The sequence below is a fragment of the Sinocyclocheilus anshuiensis genome, unplaced genomic scaffold, assembly GCF_001515605.1.
Source record: "Sinocyclocheilus anshuiensis isolate Anshui unplaced genomic scaffold, SAMN03320099.WGS_v1.1 scaffold1854, whole genome shotgun sequence".
Classification (NCBI taxonomy): domain Eukaryota; kingdom Metazoa; phylum Chordata; class Actinopteri; order Cypriniformes; family Cyprinidae; genus Sinocyclocheilus; species Sinocyclocheilus anshuiensis.
Window position 1 is genome coordinate 1164627 of NW_015546040.1, and position 10823 is coordinate 1175449.

At 33.6% G+C, this 10823-nt stretch overlaps 1 protein-coding gene across 3 annotated transcripts in view; it reads left to right on the forward strand.

Moving 5' to 3' along the window:
• The window catches only part of LOC107698920 (amyloid beta A4 protein-like), a 39437-nt gene that overhangs the window by 2519 nt on the left and 26095 nt on the right, over positions 1-10823 (forward strand). For all 3 annotated transcript variants that reach the window (XM_016500059.1, XM_016500058.1, XM_016500060.1), the window contains exon 2: positions 7417-7584. In XM_016500059.1, coding sequence (XP_016355545.1) covers positions 7417-7584 — 168 coding nt within the window. The remainder of the gene's footprint in view (positions 1-7416; positions 7585-10823) is intronic.

Here is a 10823-nt window from a genome sequence, read left to right on the forward strand (position 1 = left end):
GTGAGTGTGTGTGTGTGTGTGTGTGTGTGTGTGTGAGAGAGAGTGAGTGTGTGTGTGTGTGTGTGTGTGTGTGTGAAGATGATTTTTCTGACGTCGGGATGCCTTTGATCTTTCCTCAGCCTTTGTTAGGCGATGTTTCTTTCAAACATGACTCGATAAAATGAATCATTGCGCTGATATCGCTAAATGCGTTCCGTTCCGTTCAGAGGAACGCGTTGTGTGTGAACGCCCCCAAAGATGGCGCCTGGAGCTACATTGTGTTTCGAGGAACGCGCTATTTTTAAACGCTAACAATCAGTTTAAGTGTATTTTTACTGTAAGACACATTGTCTCTGGGTTGGTCTAAGCCTGTACTTTTCCACACCGCAGTCAGTGCGTGTCTCCACTCTATTCTCACCATTCCTAGACTCTTAAAGGATAAGGTGCTGTGGTTTTTTTGGGGAATAAACCACGGTATTTTTGGATGAGCATTGGGGTACCGTGCCAATACCATGATATGTGAATATTGTAATCATCTGTGTATAAAATACCATGGTATTACCCTCAGATTCCACCGGTGTAATGAGAGAATGAATGATGTAAACAGCACTGGCCTGAAGCACATGCAGAGTCATTTTTGAGACCGTAATGGGATGTTGCTGTTTATTGTGCTGCAGAGTAAAGATATTGATCGGCTATTAGTTACAGTGTTTTGGTGGATTGTGGTTTTGTCGGTCTTGCCACCAAAAGGTCTAGAAATCCAGGGTTTGATAGATGTTTCACGCTCGTGGAAAAATGTTAAAGCAGATAAACTCACGCGGTGTGTTCAGGAAACGTTTATACTATAGTATTGGAACCCGGACTGGGTGATAGAGCTAAAAAATGGCCTTTTATGTGTTCCTCTGCCAGTTGAAGATATATTTAATATGCATCTTAATGTTTACGTATTTTTCTGTTTGTCAACCAGAGGAAGCATCATTTCAGCCAATAATGCCAGAGTTTAATTGCAAGAAGTAAAATGAACAATAATGACCTGTTTTCCCATGCACTTTTGTCACTTTTAATGCACTTTTAATTTTTATGCTTTTTTATATTTATATCCACTGATATGGTGATCTAAATAATAATTGCCCATGTTTTCATCAAGCTATATTAACTTGGAGATTTCTGTGAACGTTTTTGGCCAAATAAACAGTGCATTGTGGTATCACAGCGTATTTTTGATTGCACATACAGTAATATAAACGGCTGCAGAATTGTGTTTGTTTTCATCTGTACCTTGCATAAACATCATATTGCATGTTGTCTTGTTTGTGCTTCAGTTAGCCAGTCATCCGCTTGTATTCAGAAGTCTGTAAAGGTCACACTGGGATGGCTGGCACTGAGAGGCGAGCTTTGAGATGGGTTTGTGCTCTGAATGAGAGGCTTTGTTGGCTGTAACATGCGTGTCAGCAGGTAAACGATACTCACAGCCAACACAACAGCTTTCTGTGCAATCAGGAGGAGTTTGTGCGAAACCTCCCTGTAGCGCTGGCCCATAAATAGCTAGTGTTCATGATCAGATTTCAGTAATTTTACAGAATTAAACAACAATATCGCAATGAATTAGATGCGTTCTATTTATCTGAATATTGAAGGTGCTGTTAGACTAGCAGCAGTTATTCCCAATCTCTTGTGTTTCAATTAATCTGTTCAAAACTCTGATTTTTCAAACATTTTTTATATGCATTATCAATCAGAAACGCTCACAGAAATCTCTTCATGTATATTAAGACATATGTGCATAAAATATGCATGTAGATATTACTGTTTATTTCTTCACATAATTAAAAATGAATGAATATGATTAATCATCAACAATTCATTTGCGTTGTTATTCAGAAATATTTACAAACGTCTCTGCCAGGGTTATCGTCGTTGACTAAAACAAGCTAAAATTAAAACTGTTTAAAAAAAAACATTTTCTTTACTTGAAATAAAACAAACATTAACTGAACTAAAATACAATATAGAATATAAATATGTTCAGGTAGTTGCCAAGGCAGGTGTTCTCATTTTAATTTAGTGTAACTTGATGTACTAAAATAACTAAAACTGAAATAAACAATAATAAATACTATATAGACATACAAAAAAAAAAAAAATACTAAAATGACAAAAGCACACAATAAAATTTGTAAAACTTTAACATTAAAATGAAAACAGGAAATATTTTTAAAAAAAAATCAAATTAATAAAAACTCTCTAATTAAAATTAAAAAATAACACTGATCTCATCGCAATTTTATTATTTTAAAATGTTTTAGTAAAATATATGTACATGCATATTGCAGTTTATTGGTGCATATAAATAAAAATAAATAGATAGATATGATTCATGATACAGTAAAAAACTGTTTTAAATAAAATTATTGTATTTAATGCATTAAATGTTAATTTATAATAATGCATTATGTTGCTCTCTTTGATTGCTTCCGTTGTCCTCATTTGTAAGTCGCTTTGAATAAAAGCATCTGCTACATTACTAAATGTAAATGTAATATGTCATATATTTATATATCTCACAGTTATGATGAATTTATTACTCTGACCCGTTTAGTTTTAATGCATAAATTGCAATAATAGTAGTTTTAGTGACATGAAGAAGCATTGCATATGCAGGTTTTTCCCAAAAATCAAAAAGTATTATTCATTGCTTAGTGAAAAGCTGGGTTTTTAACTAGATTTTGACTGTATTTTTATGCATTAAATGGCCTTTTAAGATCACATATGTAAATAATGTCATATATTTTTCTGTTTACACACGTTTACTGTAAAGCAGCTTTGAAATGATTTGTAATTTGTGAGGACAGCTACAAATAAATGTGAAACAGCTGCGGTTATTATTGTCATCTTGATATTGCTTATACAGATTAATTTGTGAAATCAGTGCTTCCTCAAATGTTAAGCAGAGGAGTTTTATTGCTTTTATAAGCAAATGAACTTACAGGCCTTTAGCCTTGATATATAATCATACATACAGTGAAATCTATTACTGTTTATTGGTGCATATGAATAAAAATGAATCGATTATCACTCAGAAATGTTTCTGAAAATCTCCCTTAGGGTTATTATTGTAGTTAACTAAAACTAAAATGAAACCATTAAAAAACAATTTCTATGCTTTAAATGACTACAATTAAGATTTTAATTTTTTCCAGCTAGTTGTCAATGCAATATTTCTCATTTTAATTTAGTTTAACTAATTAATAAACTATTAAAAATGAACGTTTACTATTAAAACTATTAAAAAACAACATTAAAATAAAATGTATATAAAAACAGAAAATATAAAAATGATTTTAAATGATTCAAAATATTAATAAAAACCATAATAACACTGATCTCCCTGTAGCATTTTTCATGTTTTGAAATGTGTCAGTAAAATATATGTCGATACATATTGCTGTTTATTAGTGCATTTGAATAAATACGATTCAACATCATTAATTTGTTCATTGAAGTCTTGTAACAGTCTAGTAAAACATGGGTACATTTTTTTTTATGTATAACATCCCAAAACGAATGTATAAATGAACTGTTTTTAAAGTAGATTTTACTCGTTTCATGCATTAAATACCCTTTTAACTGATTTGAGAGCAAATACGTAAATAATGGCATTGTTTAATTTTCTATAAGGCAGCTTTGAAATGATTTATTGTGAAAATCTCTACAAATAAATGTGAAACTGCTGCAGTTATTATTGTTATCAGCTTATACTGATTTATTATACTATTTGCGAAATGATTGTTTCTTGTTCAGCTTTTATAAGCAAACGAACGTTCAGTTTTCGCCTGGTTTATGATAGATACAGTAAGAACACACTGGTGGGTTTGCATTGTCTTCAGTTCAGCTTTTGCATTGTTAAATGTGAGCCTGGAGCACAAAAGCAGTGTTAAGTCGCTGGGGTATATTTGTAGCAATAGCCAATAATACATTGTATGGGTCAAAATTATAGATTTTTCTTTTATGCCAAAAATCATTAGGATATTAAGTAAAGATCATGTTCCATGAAGATATTTTATAAATCTCCTACCGTAAATATATCAAAACTTAATTTTTGATTAGTAATATGCATTGCTAAGAACTTCATTTGAACAACTTTAAAGATGATTTTCTCAATATTTAGATTTTTTTGCACCCTCAGATTCCAGATTTTCAAATAGTTGTATCTCGACCAAATATTGTCCGATCCTAACAAACCATACATCAATGGAAAGATTATTTATTCAGCTTTCAGATGATGCATAAATCTAAATTTTGAAAAATTGACCCTTAAGACTGGTTTTGTGCTCCAGGGTCACAAATGGAGATTTCTCCTTAAAGCAGTGCTGTTGAGCTGAAATGCATCAGATGCAGTAATTGTAGGACTGCAGATGTGTCGTGGTCTCGTGGGTTTCTTCTCTCGGTCGTTCTATATATAGTGTTTCTCTGGAGAGAGAGAGAGAGAGAGAGCTGCACCCGTCTCTGCTCTCCTTCCTCAGCGTTTCAGTCTTCCTCTCGTTTTGGAGCTGATTTGTAAATAGAGCTGAAGTGATGTTGATACAGTAGCGTGAGAATCACTGTGTAGATGTCATCAGGTTCAGTAGTTCAGTAGGACTACTATTCATTTCGCTTAAAAAAACACTAATGCATTTCATGCACTGAGAAAAGCTGGTGTGGGATTTAGTATGCTCGTATTGCATCATATGATGAATTGCTTGCTATACTCTCTTTATATGGATAATGACTAAATGTGACTGGAACAATTTCAGTCAGAAATAACTAGTAAATTTCACAAATATTTACAAATAAATGGTGAGAGCACATTGAATTACACATGACATTTTTTTAAAGACTGAAAGACTGGCCTACTTCAACAATCTTTGCAAAAATTGCTGAAAAAAAACTATTTTTGCTCAGAAATTGCTAGTAAATTTATACATAATTACGCTGATTTAAACAGTACATTTTGAAGGACTGAAATAGTATTTTAGATTTTTTTATTCAATACTCTTTTGAAAGATTGCTTGTGTTTTTTTTGGGGGGGGTGTAAAAGACTGCTTAATGAATGAATGTACTTTGGAACAAATTTCACTCACAAATTGCTTGTAAATTTTACAGAAAATTGCAAAGAAATGGTAAGTAATTTTGAATTAAACATTGACTGAAAGTAGTATTTTCTTGTAAAACATACTTCAAAAAATTGCTTATGACTTTTTTTTTCTTCTAATTTTTACTTTATTGTTTTACCATTCATTACCATTCAGAAATTACTAGTAAATTTCACAAATATGGCAGAAACAATCTTTCTTCAGTAAAGTGGTTCATGGGCGGTTCTTTCTGCTTCCTGCTCCTGTTTATTCCCAAAGCGGACGTCCACTGTGTGCTACAGTGCACACACAAATGTGTGTGTGTGTGTGTGTGTGTGTGTGTGTGCGTGTGCGTGTGTGTGTGTGTGTGTGTAAGAGCGGTGCTGGCGATCGTGGCATGAGGTTTCACAGCTGCTGGATCAAAAAATGTATTTCATTTTATTTCAGCACTGCTTTTGTACAACAGAAAAAAAACTATAAATGCAACAAAGAATAACACTGAGCATGGCTGAAAACAAAATGCATCTAGGAAATAAATAAGGGGAATATTCTAAATTTCATGAAAACAAATGACACCGGAAGCCAGCAGTATTCAGGTGTGAGGTGTTGTTCTGGCCCGTCCATCTAATCCCAATCTCACACACACACACACACACACACACACAGGTCCTGAGCTGCTCTGATAACACTCATCCCAATCACAGCGCTGTATTCGCATGTAAATGTGACAAGAGCTCAGCAGATGGACAGACATTCATCTGACCGTCACACGGGACAGAACCCAGCCTGACTGATATATACTATATATACTGGTGGTGGTTGAGGAGAGACCCCCCACATGATTGTAAAGCGCTTTGGGTGTACAGCAATACACAATAAAGCGCTATACAAATAATAATAATAATAATAATACATTTTAGCAGTCTTATTGTTCAGTGAACGAACATTAAAGTGTGCAAAGTTCAAAGAGTCAAGCCGCACTTTCTTAGAGCAGTTGCATCAAATGCATCATTCATTCATTCATACATATATAAATAGTATATACTGTTACTGTGATATTAGGTTTTCAGTTCAGTGTGTGATTGAGTGTGGAAGTGGATTGGGCTGGTTTGGTCATTTATACTAGTTTTCCAGTGGCTGACTGCGGTAGTTAATGTTCAGTCTCATAAGTCAACACAGTTACTCACATATTAATGTCGTTTGATGAAATATTTGCTCAGTGGTTGATTTTTAACAGGTTTCACTTGAGAAAATGTTTTTCTTCAGATGTTGCTAATTCATGGCTCACAATGCATGATGGTTTACGGTCAGCAGGTGTGATCCGACAGCAGGAGGTCATGTGACTCAAATCCTCTGATCTCTCACTAAGCCCCGCCCACCTTAGTTACCATTGCTAGGCCTGTCAATCACGCCCAACAGCTCTTGTTCAGATTGAGTGAATCGTTTCAGAAATTATTCGTTAATGCAGTATTCATGTGTATAATACGTGTGCAAATACTAGTAATTTGACGAGGGCAAACGTTAGTAAATCGCGTTGCGTGATTCGTTTTAAATACTCTCCTCCCATAAATTTTGCGTCTGAAAGGGAAACTCCTACAAATGCATATTCAGTAAGTTCAGATGCAAAAATAACTGTCCACGCATTTTCAGAGCTAATTCTTCACTCCGCGTCTTTAGTAAATCTGCCCACGTGAAAAAATACTATAGTGTTTTTGAACCATACTTTAGTATACTATAGTGTTTGCTATTGTCATTTTGCATACATTTCCTACGTTTTTCTATATGAATTCAACATATATGTGACACTGGAGCACAAAACCAGTCATAAGGGTCAATTTTTCTGAAATTGAGATGTATGCATCATCTGAAAGCTGAATAAATAATCTTTCCACTGATGTATGGTTTGTTAGCATAGGACAATATTTAAAAATCTGGAATCTGAGGGTGCAAAAAAATCTAAATATTGAGAAAATCGCCTTTAAAGTTGTTCAAATGAAGTTCTTTGCAATGCATATTACGTAAGTTTTTATATATTTACGGTAGGAAATGTACAAAATATCTTCATGGAACATGATCTTTACTTAATATCCTAATGATTTTTGGCATAAAAGAAAAATCAATAATTTTGACCCATACAATGTATTGTTGGCTATTGCTACAAATATACCCCAGCAACTTAAGACTGCTTTTGTGCTCCAGGGTCACATTTATTCATAAAAAGCATAAGAACATGAATGCATTCAAACTCATTCACTTCCATAATGTGCTGTATTTCAGAGTGAAGCGAGGTTTTTAATGAAGAGCTCATGCTTGTGTTCTGTCGCAGGTGCCGTCGGACTCCGGTACCGGACTGTTTGCCGAGCCGCAGATCGCCATGTTCTGCGGGAAACCCAACATGCACATCAACGTTCAGACCGGGAAATGGGAACCCGATCCGTCCGGAAGCAAGAGCTGCATCGGGACAAAAGAGGGAATCCTGCAGTACTGCCAGGAGGTGAAGACAGCGTTCCTGTCCTTTATTTATGACTGCAATACAAGGCCAGAGATCATGTGTTAAAGATAATATGCGTCATCAGAGCCACTTTGACCCAGAAACACATCCGAGTTTATGAACTGAAGCACTTGAGATGCTCTTTGCTCGTTAATGACATAATCATTCAGATATTGTGCCATCATATCTTGGACTAATTTATTCAAGCATTAAATAATTAACACACCAAAAATAGGTGAAGACAAAATAATCAGGCATACAAAAAAATAATAGATAACAAAACACAAAACAAATTTTCTTTTGCTTAATGTCGTGTTTCTATGTTTTAATAAAGTCAAAAATGTAAATTATTTGAAATGCAAAAGTTGGCCTTGAAACAAAATATTTACAGTATTTATTATAAATTTAAGTTTGCATATGTGTTTTATGTTTTGTATTATATTTGATGCATCAGGTTTTTATGGCTCATATAGTCTGATATAGTGAGAATATGAAGGAAAACAGCTCAGTTTTATTAATATGCAGTTTGGTTCAGATCCTGGTATTTATATGATGAAATTCAGATGCTTGTAAATCAATCAATCAATGTTTTGCATTTAGTTTTGCATTGCATTTACACAAATAACTACTTCTGACTGGTCCGTCTCTGATGATTGTGCAAATGTAGTTTACAATCAATGATAAAAAAAACACTTTAAAGTAGTGCTGTCAAATGATTAATCGCGATTAATCGCATCCAAAATACAAAATAAAAGTGTATATATGTGTGTGTGTGTGTGTGTGTGTGTGCACGCAGGCGGTTGTGATCATGGGAGTTGTGCTGCAGTGGGCAAACCTATATGGATATGTGCGATGCAAAGTTGGTGGTGCAACCAAACTGAAGAACATGGCAACTAATTACTTTGGCCTTAAGCTCTTCAAAAAGGTAACACTGAGTTCTAGAGGAATACAATAGCCTATATAAAAAGCTCCTTGATGTTGTTTTAACTGTTCTTTATTCTCAAACAGGTAGTAGACCAACCAGAGGGACCATAATTTGACTGTGGCTGACTTAATTTTATTGACTAGGGAGTTTTTCTACTTAATTTGTCTGGTTGAGATATTTTTTTTCAATCTAATTATTATAATTTTTCATGGTGAATTCTTCCCTCTTCATGTTTCTATTGACAGCTTTTCTTTTTTGCTAGCTTCGTCAAAGTTTGTGTTTCCTTATCTGTTTATTATCTGTTAGAAAAATTATTTGTATGACATTGAAACGCATTAAAATATACTGAGCTGAGGACTATGTCTTAATATTGATTACAATTATAAAACATTGTAAAGTCTCCTTTAGTCTGTCGTGACATGATGCACACCGTGTTATTCTTCAGTTTTTCTCCAGGTGTTGCTGTTGCTCCACGTAAAATGCGCTGCTTTGGAAACTCCGCAGTTAATTTACCTTTAAACATTACTTGAGAATATATGTACTAAAAGTGCTAAAAGTGAAAATAGCGGCAGTGCTTAATGAAATTTTGTCCACAGAATAGCCATATTTGACACTATCAACATAGTAATGCACTATAACATTTACAATCATTGAATCTCTTTTATTATTAGAATCATTATAAATAATTTTATTTTATGTTTATATTTGTAGTTTGGGGACAGATTCTCACTATTAACTCAATAAACATTCTCTCATTCTCAACTCATTTTCTGCTTATTTAGTCAGTAATAGTTAGTAAGGTAGCATTTAAGTTTTGGGATGGTGTAAGATTAAGGGATCCAAAATATGGTCAAGCAGAATAAGGCATTAATATGTGATTTATAAGTACTAATAAACAGCCAAGTAAATAAGCAACTAGTTAATAATGAGAATTGGCCTCTAAACTAAAGTGTCACCCTAAATTGTTTGTTATCTGCTGAATTTTTCTCTCAAAGCAATCACCACACAATCATGAGTCAAACTTTAAAAAGCTTTATGTCCATATTTGACTGTTTTTTGAGCTGTTATGACAATTACATAAGCCTCACAGTATTGTGCCTGGTCTATTATGAAGACTTCCATGTTGTTTGCGTTGCAGTCAAGAAGTGGAGTTTGACCAAATGTGTAACGACATCTGTCCACAGTAAAATATGACAAATCACAACTTTTGTTTGATAGCTGCAATATAAAGTTCAGAAATAGGTCAAAGTGTGCAGGATGTTATGAGAATATATGAACAAACAGACATCACGAGAAGCCACTTAAAAGTGGTTTTATAGTATGTTATTGTGAAAATACAGCTAAAACAAGCATCTACTGTCTTGGTCTTGTCATGTGCCACTGGCACTCTAGACAATGTGATTTCTACATATTCATCTGTCAAATCTATAAAGATGCGATGCTATTGGACAACATTGCCAACTTAATTTAACATGATAATTCAGACACTAGGCCTATAGCTAACTGTTTCTCGGTTTGCTCTATATATGTATTTATTAGTGCTGTCAAACGATTAATCGCGATTAATCGCATCCAAAACAAAGGTTTTTGTGTACATAATATATGAGTGTGTACTGTGTATATTTATTATGTATATATAAATACAAGCACATGCATGAATATATTTAAGAAAAATATGCTATGTTTATATATTAAATATATTTATATAGAATATAATAATATAAATGTAAATATTTTCAAAATATATACTTAATGTGTGTGTATTTATATATACATAATAAATAAACACAGTACACACACATATATTATGTAAACAAAAACTTTTATTTTGGATGCGATTAATCGCGATTAATCATTTGACAGCACTACTTTAAATTAAATATAATATTTTTGTTTGATATCGACAGCTGTTTGGGGATTTGGGGATATATTACGTTACAAATGTTGTATTTGTAATAAGTTTTATTACATTTTTTTTCCTGAAATCCACTCTTCTGTTGGGATCAGAATAATCCCGTTTTTTGGGGGGATCAAAAGTATCCCGATCTTACTAAAACGTTCTGAACAACACAAACCGAGGATTTAATCCTGATCAAAGCCAAGATTGGATTTTGTGATCTAATCCGAAAACAGAATCCTTTTTATTTTCTTTTTTTTTAACAACCCATTTTCAAGATTTGATCCAATCCGATGGCCAAAATCCAATCAGATTACATTTGAACAACTGGCCCCTGATGATCAGATTCGAGACTCGCTGATTTGTCTAAAAAAAATGACTGATGGAGAATCAAGTAAAGCTGAGCTGCTTCAGTCCAGT